Source organism: Pinus tabuliformis, chromosome 9, assembly GCF_031772625.1.
Source record: "Pinus tabuliformis cultivar Carrire ecotype Pingquan chromosome 9, CPIR1, whole genome shotgun sequence".
NCBI classification, from domain to species: Eukaryota; Viridiplantae; Streptophyta; class Pinopsida; order Pinales; family Pinaceae; genus Pinus; species Pinus tabuliformis.
Window position 1 is genome coordinate 888,401,626 of NC_142307.1, and position 14,864 is coordinate 888,416,489.

Here is a 14,864-nt window from a genome sequence, read left to right on the forward strand (position 1 = left end):
AAAAATGCTCTCGATCTTGAATTGCATGCATGCTCCCAAATGGACCAGTGTTGCTCGTATAGTTGCTCACCTGTCTCCGTACCAATGCAGCCTCCTCATTATCAGGGATTAATCTACTCAATGCAGCCATATATTTTTCGTCAACCTCTTTATCTTGGTGTGGTTTTTTCCTGCTTCCCCCCCCAGGTGCTGGTTTTGAAAGCCATGATGGATGATAGTATTTAGGTGTCAAAACATATGCTAATGCATGCAATGGAACATTTAGCATATCCCATCGGTTTTCCACCTCTTCACGAATATAATTGTACAAGGTGGTATCTCTAGGCTCAACAATGTCTTTAATCTGCCCCAACATGCTATCCATTTGCTCATACACCTCCCCAATTACTGGTCGATCTGAATCTGCAAACTTGATCATGTAATAAATTGGTTTGGTGAATTGCAAAACATATTTAACCTGTGACCAAAAGTAACTGTCAAGAACAGTGTCCTTGACTTCATTAGCACCATCTGTGTCATTGTTAATTTCATCCCATGTTTCAGCACACACCAGATTAGTTAAAGCTTGTCTCACCCTCACTAGCCGCCTAAAGGTGAGGTAATAACTAGCAAATCTTGTCTTTGCAATTTTAAGCAATTGCAACTTGGAGTAAGTGCCATAGAAGTAGTTTACCCTTGTATGCCCTGTGATGAATTTAATGAGCTGCTTCCCTTTCCTGTAAACCTCAGCAATCCACCCACAATCTTTGTGTTTCACAATATCATGCATCAAAAGGTTCAATGTGTGAACCAGGCACCCAGACCAAAAGATGTGTGGATGAGTACGCTCAATAATTTTTCCTGCTAACTTACAATTTGCTGCATTATCTGTGATCACTTGAACCACATTATTCGGACCAACATCTTTGATTGATTTCAATAGGAGATCTGCAATGTTTTGTGCAGTTGCACTGATGGAGGAGGAGTCATGAGATGCAATAAATACTGCACCACTAGAAGAAACACCAAGAACATTTATCAAATGTTGGTTTCTAATATTTGTCCACCCATCTGATACAATGGATACCCCAGAATCCACCCACTCATGTGTAAAACGTGTCAAAGCTCTTTGAACCTTAGCTTTTTCTCTTTCTAATAACACTGTTCTAGCTTTCTCATAGTTGGGGGCCTTGTATCCTTTTGGGGCTTCATTGATGGCCTTTACCATTTCATGCCAATAGGGAGAACGAAGCACATTGAATGGTACACCGCAAGCACAAAGAAAACGGACTATCTTTCCATCCACATCATCCCTCCCAGAAACATTAAGGAAATCCCCTATTGTTTTTCTACCTCCAGAGGTTGCAAAAGTACCATGAGGAGATGGGCAACTACCAAATTTAGAGGTTGCACTTGATTCAGAATGAGTTTTTTGTTTCTTGTTTTTTTGTTGTGCAGCCATCTCTATTTGGATGTATTTTGTTCTTTGTTCAGCTGAAATTTTTGGGCAAATTTGTACCCCCACAGAACCCTTTTTTTCATCACTGTCCAGCACCCCACAAAGATGCCTCCTCAGACGGGTATATGAACCACAATATGGTTTTCCTCCATGACAATCATGAGGGCACATCCATTTGTAAGATCCACCACCCTTTCCCCCATCAAGTTTGGTCACATAGTTCCACAAGGGTGTTGTTGTACCTTTCCCATCTTGTGCTTCAGTGTCCCCTTCAAGTTCATCCCCTTCCTCTTCAAACCCTTCCTCCTCATCATACATTGGGTCACCAAGTTCATCCCCTTCCTCTTCCCCTCTATTCCTCACCCTTGCCATCATTAAAACCAAGAGTGGAATGATACATAGAAGCCAAAAGAACACCATCTTGGAATATGGATATAGGTGGTGGACAACCTGTAAATAAAGGAGCAAGTAGAAACAATGGGAAAGAGTAGGAGAGGGAGGAGAAAAATACAATTTTTTTTTCAAAAAAACAAGGGAGTTTGGGGTTTGAACTTACCTCTTTAGCTCTTGTAGATGAAGTCCTCCAAGCTCTTGCTCCAAGCTCCTCCTCCTTCTCCTAGCTCCTCCTTCTTCACTCCTCCAAGCTCTCCTCTCTTCTCCTCTCCTTTCCTCTCTTCTCTTCTCCTCTCCTCTCTTCTCTTCTCCAACTCTCATAAACTCAAAGTGAGAAAATGAGAAGAGAATGGGGGCTTTATTCTTTTCTAAACTCACCCTAAACTAACCCTAACCTCACCCTAACCCACCCCCTCATGCTAACTTAAGTGAACTTTTTTAAAAAATTAAAAAAAAAACCAAGTAACATGCTGCCCGCGCGGAGGAGAGAGGAAGCGCGCTTCCGGGCCTCGTGAAGCGTGCGCTTCCGGGCCTGAAGCGTTGCGCTTCCGGAGGCCAGAAGCGCCCTCCGAAGCGCGGATCCGGGCAGCCGCTTCCAATATTCCAGGAATCGTTTTTTTTTAACGGAATCGCGCTTCATAAAATCGGAATCGCGCTTCGGGGAGAGGTTCCGGAACGCTTCCGTACGGGACGCGATTCCGGCCTCGGATCCGGGGGGGGGGGCGATTCCTGCAACACTGGTCTAGACTTCCTTCAGCAACTTCTGTTCCTTGATTGAGAGTACTTCAACCATCTTGACATGTTGCATTCCGTAGTCATCATAACATCATTCTTTCAAACAATGAATCCCATAAAAGGTGGAATTATCAACTAGACACTCGCTTCTTCCAAGTAGAGGTGAACTTTCTAATGAAGATTCCAACGAAGGATCTAGATTATCCTCATACTATAGAACCTCCTTTCTCATGATGATGATGTATGATGAATTGCTTCTATCATGGTAGATGACTTTCCTTCAACCATATGCACTACACATGATTGCAATAAGGTTACAAGGACCTACTTCATTTCTATGATGACTACTACATCCATGTAGACTTCTACTTCAGCTATCTTTCAAGCTTTTCTAATGATATCATGAACTCTTGCTTCAATCGTATGCTCTTATGATGTCATCTCCTAAAATGATGCATCTTATCATGCTTCTAATGCTTCCTACCGGGATATCTATACTTTACAAATACTAAAAAAAACTTGGTGGAGAAGATTATCTCAATCATAGTAGAGACCTTTTACTTCCTCCTTCTTTGACTTCTTCTTTTCAGCTTCTTCCACTTCTTCGGTGATATGGGCCTCTTCCCTTCCTCTTTTGTTGTTGTCCTTCTTGAGTTTAGGACAATCTCCCTTGTAGTGCCCATATTCATGACAACCATAACATTGGTGGAGAAGATTATCTCAATCATAGTAGAGATCTTTTACTTCTTCCTTCTTTGACTTCTTCTTTTCAGCTTCTTCCACTTCTTCGGTGATATGGGCCTCTTCCCTTCCTCTTTTGTTGTTGTCCTTCTTGAGTTTAGGACAATCTCCCTTGTAGTGCCCATATTCATGACAACCATAACATTGGATCATTAACATATTCTTTTTGTTCTTTTTCTGAGGACCAAATTTTCCTTTCTTACTAGCCATGGCAGCGAATGCTTGAGCTTACTTGTTTAATCCTACATCACTTTTTGCATTTAATCAAGTTTCTTCAATCTTACACAATGACCATAGTTCATTGAATGGGGTACCTTCTTTCTTTCCATAGATGCTTGATGTAAAGTTGCCACATTCCTCTGGTAGTACATTGAGCACTATGGTGCTCATTTCCTTATCAGACATTATTTCTCCCAATTCTTATAGTTGATCTCTTATTTCGGATACCCTCATAAAATATGAGGACAAATCTCACTCAATTCTGAGGTGTATCAAGGGAGAACAAAGTTCTCCAAGTTTGGTCGAAGTTGTTACTGACACTGTTGTTGGGTCGAAGTTGTTGTTAATGTTTCCAAGTCGAAGTTGCTTGTGAAGGGTTGTCATTTGCAAGAAGTATTGAGGATTGGCTTGGTGTGGAGGGAATCTTTGTCCGCGTCTAGAGTCTTAAATTATGTCGAGAAACTATTGAAGGAGGATTTGTTGACTGGGTTTTCCCCTAGATAGGGGTTTTGCCCTGGTTGTCCGCCTACATCTGTTTTCCTTGTGTTATTGTTTTGGTAATTGCTTGATGAACTAAAAGATAAAAGAAGAACATAAAGTTAAAGGAATCACAAGTAACTATTTATATAAGAAAATCTTTCTGCCTTTCTGATTTTCTAACATGGAATCAGAGCTAAGGTGAAGGAGGAAAAAGGCAGTCTTGAGTATGCAACTTACAGAAATTTGAATCTCTATCTAGGTAACCATCGTCTTAGATCTCTTGTATAAGGTAGAGTTTGGATCACTTGGATGGATTAGTAATCACAAATTTTGAATCATATGCACGGGTACAACTTTAGACTTACACGGGTCACATATTTTTTTCTTTTGATTTCACAACTGAGGTCTTGAAATATTCCTCTAGGTCTCGATCTAGATTCCTCTAGGGCGCGGCCTAGTAATCATTCTCACAAACCACAGAAAAATAACTTAAAAACAAATTTTAGATAGCAATGAGGGTATAGATTTCGCACCTTCTTGACATACTTTAGGTAGATGCTACAGATCTCGGACTTTTGTCTTAATCCATGATGTAGGCTACAGACTTGGATTTATGCAACAGAGTGTCAACACAGAGCCTAGATGTGTAATTTAGAACTTGATTAAATCATCACAAAGTTCAAATACAGACCATGATCAATCCACCATGGAGATTCAGATCACAATCTAGGATAGTTTGGATTATTGCCATTGATTCTTTTCTTCTTATATACCAGCTTAGTCTTGATTAAGGCTTCTTTAATGGTGCTCTTGCCTTCACCATAGCTCTGATACCATGTTGAAATTCCAATGCAAGGGGGAATTTCTTAACATGATAATTACTTGTGAAGTTGTTTATTGTTCTTCTTTTATTTTGTCTTTCTTATTCATCACGAAATTATCACTCAAAACAAGGAAATAGAGATCATAATGCACAAAAAAAAGAGACACCAGAAATTAGGCTCCAAGTTGTTAGTTTTTGTAGCATCGGATGGTGTTCTAGTCTCAAAACTTTGTGGAAATGCTAAAACACGGAAGTTTTCCAAAACCCGGAAATAGTTTCTGGAAATTCCACCTAGAGATAGCTCAATTAAATCAATTGACCATAATTAAAACTTTCGTAAGTCTAACTTAGGCAAAATGGTTAATTAATAGTAATTAAATGAGAAAGGTGAGAATTCTCTAGAAACCCAAACAAATCGACTTAGAGATAATCTCGACCATCGATTAAGTTTTAACTGTGGTCGTTGGAGTCCCAGCTAGAGATTATAAGAAGAGGTCGATGGGTAGATGGAGAATACACTAGTGTAGATACTCAACTGCCTAGGCAGTTCGAATTCTCAATAGCAGGAGTGATTCAGTAGTGGATATTGATCTAGTGGGTGAGTAGCAAGTGGAAGAGGAACAAAGCAGTATTCTGAAGGAGTTTCCAGTTCTGGAGAGCTAGAAAGAGGAGGCCAAAATTTATCTCCAGGAGGTTGTGCAAAGATAGTGCAAAACCTCAATTTGAGCAATTCGATTTAGTTGAGGAGAAGCTTGTTTTCAGTTCCATAGGCCGGGAAGATTTTCCAAAGTGCCAGACAGACAGTTTCCCAGTCAGCAGCAAGCAAAATGGCTTGAATTACAGGAGCTCCAGGCTGAGTGTGAGAGGGTATGCGCAAAAGTGACGCAGGGCCTACATGGAGTAGGGTGGACAACTTGATTTTCAGAGGCAATCAGGTGTCAGGATTGTTCGGAGAGGGTAAAATCCCTCAGTGTATTTTGACCAGAATTTTTCTTGGGTAGAATCACCAGTTTGGCAACATTTTATTGTACTCGGAAATTTTGTTGTTGCATAATAAGAAAAACCCTCACCACTGCACCAGTTTTCCCACATTGGGTTTTTCTAGGAACTTTTGTCCAAAAACAATGATGTCAATTTTTATGTGTGTGCGCTAACAATTCTCGATTCTTATTTTTGCTTCTACAATATTTTATTTGGTGAACAATTGCAGTGTGAATAATTCAATATTTTGCCATAAACAAAATAAACTGCATAATTAATTTTTCAGTTAGAAGAATTATTTCCAGTTGTTTCATTTAAAGGAATTTTCACACAAACAAGATCGAAACCCCAGGGGGGAAACCCAACAACAATCCTTCTCTTATAGAATCAGATCAAAATGATATATCAAAGACCAAGACCCAAAACTGCCACCAAAACTCCAAGTCCAACCCTCCTCTAAGTCACCTCCAAAGTCAAAAATCAATAAAAGTCAAACTAGTCTTCTTGAAATTTTGCTCCTAAATTTTCGGGCCCTGAAAAATTTGGCCCTGGAAATTTCGGGTTTGCAATAGTAACAGAAAAAATTGGTTATTCTCCTTCTTTTTTGTCATACAAATAGTCTCCCTCTTCTTCGTCCTTTTCTCCACTAATTAGGTGCATAAGATATGTATAATGATCATGAGTGAGTGTCCTTCAAAGCAATCGAACTATCCTCTAGATAGATATATATATATATATATATATATATATATATATATATATATATATATATATATATATATATATATATATAGATATATATGTCCAAGAGATCGAATAAGTGGCACTTGGAGGCTCAAGCGGCTTGTTCCCAAGGAAGGTCGACTTGATAACTTTGGTGGACTCTTTTTTTATGACTCACGGAATCGGTAACGCTCTGTCTCTTATACTCACGTGGCATGGGGTCGGTCCCTGACGGATGCCACTATAACCTCCAGGTGCAACCACACAACCCCCGAGCACGGTGCACAGGTAAGTTGAGGTTTGAACTTGTGGCATGCACAGTGGCACAAACGCCTTAGTAGTGTGTTTGTTGGCCAACAAGTTGCACCCCTAGGGGCCAACTTTGGTGGATTTTGAATCAATATAAAACTTATTTCTCTTTTCTTACAAAAGTCTAAATGGGACTTGATTTAAATACATTTTCTTTGACTCAAAATAATTTCTTTTTGACTCTTTTTTACTCTAATAAGCATGAATAACATGCTTTGATCAATAAATAAAATATAATAATGAATATAGTATATACATTAACGATACATTTGCATTACATTATGACGACCGACACTAGTTACGATTTCAACACATTTGGCATTGTCGATTGCACACTCCTCTCCTTATATAGCCTAAAACGTTGCACATCTGAAACAGGGCATTATTTAGAGAGCTAATGTGCCCCACAAATGACAGTACACCCCCGGGTTTCCATTGCACTTTCTTGATAGGTGTTGCCTTATTTTTGAGAGAGATAGCGAGAGATCAAGCACAAATGAATACCAAGAGAGATACATAAGGCGAATGTGCACTACTCTCTAGGTCACATCTTAACATGACAGAATGCAACAGGTTGTGTCTAGATGATATTAATGCTCTCTCCAATGTCTCCTCCACAAGAGTAAACTCCAAACCAAGACATCATCTTTCCCTTCTAGAGCTTCGCCTAGAACTTCCTCATGAACTCATGAACCCTAGCAAATCACTCCAAGAAGACAAGTACAAGTATAAGGGTATAATCATGATGAAAAATGAGGACCCTCTCCTTCTTCTATATATACGAGAGCTAAGGGAGGCCAACAATACAATGTGGGATTAAGTCTTTACAAGCAACCTACAATTTTCACTTATATGACAACTTAAGCGGAACACTCTAATCCAAAGTATGCATGTGATGCTCCAAGATGATGTCATACAAAATAAAGGTATGTCCACATCTCTCCATCACAAGCCTCCACAGACTCCATCTTTTCTCCTAAGTAATGTAATCTACATAATCAACTCCAACCTACAAAAACACTATCACAGCACAAACTTCCCCAAGCCAACTTCAAGCCTCCTAATAGGAATCCAAGTTATCCCGTGATATTTAGGGCCTAAATCCATCCTCTAGTATGCACAATGCTCCTCCTCCCAAATAGATGTTCTCGAGAAAAGTGAACCTCTCCATGTTGCCATCATGAACAACGTCTACCAAACTATCAAAAGAACTCCAACGCCCAAGGGAAGAATATCAAACCAGCTGCACCTAACTCAGAACAAGTAATCACTAAACAAGTTGCCTCCACCATGCAAATCCGTCATGGATCATCTCCCATGAGCTGCACCTAACTCAGAACAAGTAATCACTAAACAAGTTGCCTCCACCATGCAAATCCGTCATGGATCATCTCCCATGTGCCAATCCATCTCAGATCATCTAGGGGCTAAATGTAATCCATGTACCCTTAATTTCATGAAGCACCCCAAACATGGTGTACATTGTAGACACTTTCAGAGTAACTACAAAAGCTAACATAGATAATGGTTTAATATTAGAAATGCTTTCTAATTCCAACAAAATCATGTAAAATGCTTCATTTGGAGAGAAAATGAGGCTGAATGTCTACTTTTTGTTGTTTTCCAGAGGATCCTTCATGGCACGGATTTGTATCTAGGATGCCTTCTTCTTCTCAATTATTATCTATTTCCCTTTCTAGGGTTACCCTATTGCCTTCCGCATTTCTTCAATTATATCATCTATTCTTTCCTCCATGGCACAGATTTGTCCTTGGATGTTTTCTTCTCAAGTATTATCGATATCACTTTCTAGGGCTACCTCATTGGGTTCCCCACTTCTCCAATTATATCGTCTACTCTTTCTTTCTTTCCTTAACCTAAGAATTAAGACTTCCTAAGAATGCTCTAGGCACTTCTTCTAGTTTTTGTAAAAATTTGTGGACACTATTATAATTTCTTTTTATTTCTATGTAAAATGTTAATAGTGTATCTAATTTGCAACCCTTAACAGTTTTGTGAATTTGTATTTACATCACATTGGGATTACAGAGACACAACCACCACCAACAATCAACACGAAAGAGATATTGCCTTAATGCAAATTACGATATAGATCCAATGGGAAGAAAAAAAATGGTCAACTAAAAGTTTCATTGCATTCCAATGCCTTGGCTTCTGAATTAAGGATATTGAATGCCTTGCAAAGGAAGATAAGAATAAAAATTATAGCAGAATAAACACATCCCAAAATGCTACTGTGTTACTTCTAAACTTATATCTCTATTATCAAATAATCTTGATCTACACAAAGACCCTGATTGTTACTGCAAAGCTTCTAAGGTCATCCTCACCAGTAAACACATCTGAGGTCACACAAATCTATCAGTTTGAATTATCTCAGTAAAACTCTTCAGTGGAGAAAAAAATAAGAGGTTTCCTTTATCATTATACCAGATCAAAGTTCAAGTATCCACGAGTCCACTAATATGAGGATTCCTTCGTTAGCACATTACAATGAAAACAAATATATTAAGGTACTATATGTACACAAACAATAAAATACTGTTATTCAATGAAAGGTTCAACGGGTACACATAGCAATCCACAAATACTGAAACAAAGGAATCTGAAAGAACCTTTTCTTCAAATTTCTTCTCAATGAACAAAACCAACTTCTTTAGCTTCTCCAAATACTGTGTATTGTCATGCCTGCACATGAAAATATATCATAAAATAAATCATTCACAACAGAAGTTATATAGCCGAAGCTAAAACGAATATACTCTAAGTCAGGAAATGTATATTACAAACAAAATCATGCCAAGAACAGCATGTCAATAAGTTATAATAGTAGTTGTAAAAAGAATACTCGAAAAAGAATAATCCAACGTACAAAGCCCAATTTATTTTACCTCTTGCCCTAAGTCACCTGACACAGGGATTCGGAATTCGTAGGATACGGGGATTCAAGTTTCAGATTTGGACATGTTGACCCCCCGGAACAGGACACGTAGGATTCGTTATTTATATATATATATATATATATATATATATATATATATATCTTACACAAATTCTCATTAATGATACAAATTCATTGATTTCAAACATAGATCTTCATCTAGATGTTAGTTTTACTGTTTACAAAGTAAGTTAGTAACATTATAGCATGCATAGTACATACAAAATTCAAATACCTGCATAAACCCTCACAAACCTCATAATTCCTCATAAACCTCATAAACCCTCACAAACAACATAAACCCTCCCTCATAAACCCTCATAAACCTCATAAACCCTCCCTCATAAACCTCATAAACCCTCACTTTTTTGGGATTCGAATCCCAAAATCAGGACACGAAGTGTCCTAACGGGACACGACCAGGATTCGATGGTGTCCTGTTAGGACACGTGGTGTCCCATTTTAGGATTCGAATTCCCATCGAATCATGTCGGATTCGTGGGATTCGAACACGTGGCCTGTTTTGGACGAATCCGGTTTCATAGCTCTTGCCACAAAACATAAATAATAATACATTATATCTAGAGTCTAGACATCTATTAAAGTATTAATCTTATGTATAGAAATGTAGAGATATAAAATGAAAAAAATATTTACAAATATGCTTAGAAGGTATTTACTGGAGCATTACTTCTGGTATGAAATTTATGGAACACGTACATTCCCTACGATATTGATAACATGAAAAAATGACTATCTTGAACCATTTTGCATCATTATGCAAAACAAAGGAGTTCCCTGGTAAATTCCACATAATTAGCAAGAAGAAAAGGGAAATTTTACATCAGAAATGTACAAAGATTCAAAAAGATGGAAATAAGATTTTAGGAAGGAGCAGTCACATGAAGCTTTATAACATTCTCACAACAGAAGTAGAAGAGAAAGCACGCAATTCCTAAATTTCTGTATACAGAACCATTAGATGATAGGGTAGGCATACAATAAATCAACATGTTAAAAAAGTGAGGGACACATTCGAAAAACACAAAGTAACCATAAGTAAAAATTGTGCATTGCCTGCTCCATAGCCAATCAACAACATAAGGTCAAAATACCATCAAGGACAATAATCTTGGCTCCATTTCTTGTGTGAGATGAAGGAATTAGCTGTGAACTCTTAGTGACGTACCTCACAAATTTGTATAAGACATGCAATTCAACAAAGAATAATTATCGGATGATCAAGCATAGCTCATGCTCTACGATAATTTAAAATATAGATTTGTTCTAAACATAGGAAGCAGTAATCACTGTTTGGAAGGCATTTTCAATAATATTTAAATAACCACCATAAACATGGTTTGAAGTTGACCATTATAACCCAAAAAAAAAAAGCGTAACTGCTATTTTAATCATTGTGAGTATTACAAAAACTTGCAAGTCAAATTGACTCAATGACTCGTTTGAGTTAGGCCCAGTGATTGGCTCACAAAATACATAAAAAGTACCTAATTTTGGCCTTTTAAACACAATTTCATAACAGAGAACCAACAAACATGTCAACTGTCTACAATCTGTAGCATTTTCTTGTATTAGTATCATCTGTGTACCTTGAAACGAGTTATTATTGGAACATTCAACTATTTTTTTCATTCAATTATAGATTAATGGAAAATATTGTTTCAACATTCATAAAATCTAAAGTATTTCTTTATTTTTAATTTCACGATGCTGAGTCAAGTCCTACTCCTCTGCCTCACCATATTATTCTTTATGTAATGTCTAGTAACTTTGATTGGTTCATATTGTAGTTCAGAACCTTTCTACCTAAGCATCATGTTGAATAGTGTAACTAGGTTCGGTCTTCATAATGACATGTAATTGTGATTTTTATGTAAGAAATGTAAAGAAGAAAAATAAAATTATTGTAATAACTGCATCATGGGTTTCATGAGCAAGAGATTTTATTTTTAGTATAGGTTCCCATTGAGAGCCCTTAGGAATATTGTCATCTAGTCATAAAAGTCTAAAAGAATCATTATCATGTAATGAAGACATGTTACACATTGTAAAGATTCATACTTGTCTATGTAAAATCATCCTCCAAGACCTTGTCACTAGGCCTCAACAAGTCGGCCTACAACAAAGGAAGAAGTCTAGAAGATGAAGTCGGCCTGCTCTAGGGATCATGTCGGCCTAATGGACATGGAAAAATGACTATATATATACTCATACTCGACCTCATTTGGAGACAAGCAATTCGGTGAAGAAAATCTACAAAGAAGTGCGAAAAACATAATAGAAGCCTCTACATCAGTGAAGCAAGAAGGAACATGAGCGAAGATCGTTGTGGACTGTTTTGGGCTAACTCACCCTCCCACGTGCGAAGGTAGCAGATCCGAAGGTGTCGAGAGGAGATCAAAGAATTCCAGTCACATTGAAATGTCCTTGTTTGGGTGGAAATCTTCGCTATAGGAAGTCGAGTAAGAGAGGAAAAGATCTCATTCACGGAGGAGTCTATTCAAGTGGCAAATCTGATCTAGGGTTTCTGCTGTCAAGAAAAAAAGGTGCAGAACGACAAGGAGAGGCCAAAATTCTAGAGGAAGCCGAGAAGGAGAAGAAAAAGAGCAGGGTTCAAGAGGGAGCTAGTGACTTGGTCTTGATATTCATCAATTGAAGATCTATAAGAAGAATTTCATTTGGGTTTTCCTCTCAAAGAGTGAGAGGTCTTGGCCTTGGCTGACAAGCCTATTAAGTGTGTCTCTTGTCTCTATTCGGCAGACTTGCCGAATATCTGCTTTCGAAGAGAGGTATTACTGCTATATTGATTTCTTTGTTGGGTGAGCCAATCTGGCACCCTAGTTGTACTCAAGAAAGTTGCTTAATAATAAAACCCTCAAAACTGTTGCACCGGTTTTCCCGCATTGGGTTTTTCCAGGGACGATTATCCAAAAATAACGGTGCCCCTTGTGTGTTTGTCTAGTATTTTAGTTGCTAATCTGTATATGAGTTAAGGCTGCATTTGTGTTTATTTTCAGTATTTATATGTATAACTAACTTGTTAAGGAATAAACAAGTAGGTGAAATAAACCAAATAATGCAGTAGGGATTTTTAACGTGTCAAACTTAGAAATTTCAAAATGGTATTAGAGCATTGCAGATCATAAGAGGACTAAAGGCATCAACAATATCGAAAATTTGCAACAGTAGCAGCTATCCTGAGAGACAGAGTTGCTCCTAAGTAGAAGGCAGCAGAGAAGAAGCGACGCAGAGGACCTGCGTCATCATTTTGAGCCAGAGAGAGGGCCAGCGCAGAGGCAGAGAGAGGCAGAGAGAACTCACGAAGAGCTGCATCATCCTACTCAGCTAGGTAGGCTTGACGCAATTGGCCAAAGGAGTGATTTAGCCTTTGGCGGGATTGTGCAAAGCTGCAAGGCTCAATTTCTTTAGTTAACGAGGCCTAGGGAATTGTGGGCAGATTGTGGATTAGGAAGCTGGTGGGGTGTTGTTCCTGTCGAAGCAGAACAATACCTAATGGGGCAGAACCAAGGTAGAGAGAGTCGCTGCCTTGACAGATTTCTCAACAAGCAATCCAAATCTGAGTTGCAGTTGCAAAGAGGATTGGAGAGGAGCGGTTCGACATTTGGCGTGAAGATTTCCAATAGGGAAATTAGGACTTAGAGGGAGATTTCCATGAGGGAAGTTGAATCTCAGAGGGAGTCTAGAAGAGGAGCAGAGATGGCAGTGAAAGGATTGAGAGAATAGGACAGGTTGGATGGGGCTTCCCACTTGTCATCTAGAAGGCTAGGATCTTGTCAATCCTGGATAGACATCGCATCAAGGGCTTTGCCTTGAGAACCATGCCTATCCCAATGGACCCAGCTGATAATGAGAAGTATGAGTATGCAATGGCGAGGGCAAAGTGCATAATCCTTGATGGGGTCAAGGGTCATGTCGTACCACATATTGCCGAAAATAACACGGCAAAGGAGATGTGGGATACTTTGACAACATTGTATCAGGGCACTTCCTACAGTGGAAGATGCTATTGGAGAATCAGATGTGATCGTATCAGATGCAGAAGGGGGAGCAAATAAATCTATACCTCCTCAAATTGTAGGAGATTCGGGACCAACTTACTTCCATAGGCGCCACGCCGGATCACGAGTTCATCGTGAGGACCGCTCTGAATGCAGTCTCTAAGGAGTGGGAGACATTTGTCCAGAGCAGTTTGGGCAAAGCTAATCTTCCAGGATGGGAAGAGATGTGGGCAGCTTTTCGCCAAGAAGAGATCAGGCGGTTGACCAAGGCGGGGAGTAGTGGCAAAGGAGGTCGAATCAAGAAAGAGGAGGAGGATGTGGCACTGACATCTACGGGACAACAGGGGAAGAGGAAGAAGAAGGATATCTCCAAGGTGAAGTGCTTCCATTGTGGGGAGTTGGGTCATTATGCATCCCAGTGTCCCAGGAAGAAGAACAAGGGAGAGGCTTCTGACTCGAAGGTGAAGTGTTTCCATTGTGGGGAGTTGGGTCATTATGCATCCCAGTGTCCCAGGAAGAAGAACAAGGGAAAGGCTTCTGACTCCAAGGCAGCTCCGGCTAAGGCGGAGAAAGAAGTCAAGACTGATAATGTCTGTGCCATGAGTGCTCATGCACCTCTAGAGAAGAGGCGGGGAAACATAGAGCTGTAGTTGAGAGGACTACAGAAGGAGGGCAGGATCCTTGAGGTACCCAAATTCTTGGATCATATCCGACTACGGGAGCCCTTAATGACAGTAGCAGGATGACAGATGTCAAGTAGAAGCAAGATGTGATGGAGCGACAAGGCAGTGCTAGAGTGCAGAGGTCTGTAGCAGCACAGTGGCAGTTGCAGCAGTGCGAGACTTAAGAGGTGGTTGCAGCAGTGGTCTCATGGCTCTCAACACTTCAACTGTGGGCTGTCATAATGCTCCTATAATGGCCTTGGGCCTTAGTTAAGTTGCCCAACCCAAGACGAAAAACATTTTCCAATCACACACAATGTCCAGTGTTGCATCTTCACCATTACGTACAATAATCATT

At 39.3% G+C, this 14,864-nt stretch overlaps 1 protein-coding gene across 2 annotated transcripts in view; it reads right to left on the bottom strand.

Annotated features, from left to right (window-relative positions):
- TPP2 (tripeptidyl peptidase ii) overlaps window positions 1–14,864 on the bottom strand; it is a 531,975-nt gene that overhangs the window by 158,375 nt on the left and 358,736 nt on the right. For both annotated transcript variants that reach the window (XM_089443702.1, XM_089443703.1), the window contains one exon: window positions 9,479–9,551. In XM_089443702.1, coding sequence (XP_089299828.1) covers window positions 9,479–9,551 — 73 coding nt within the window. The remainder of the gene's footprint in view (window positions 1–9,478; window positions 9,552–14,864) is intronic.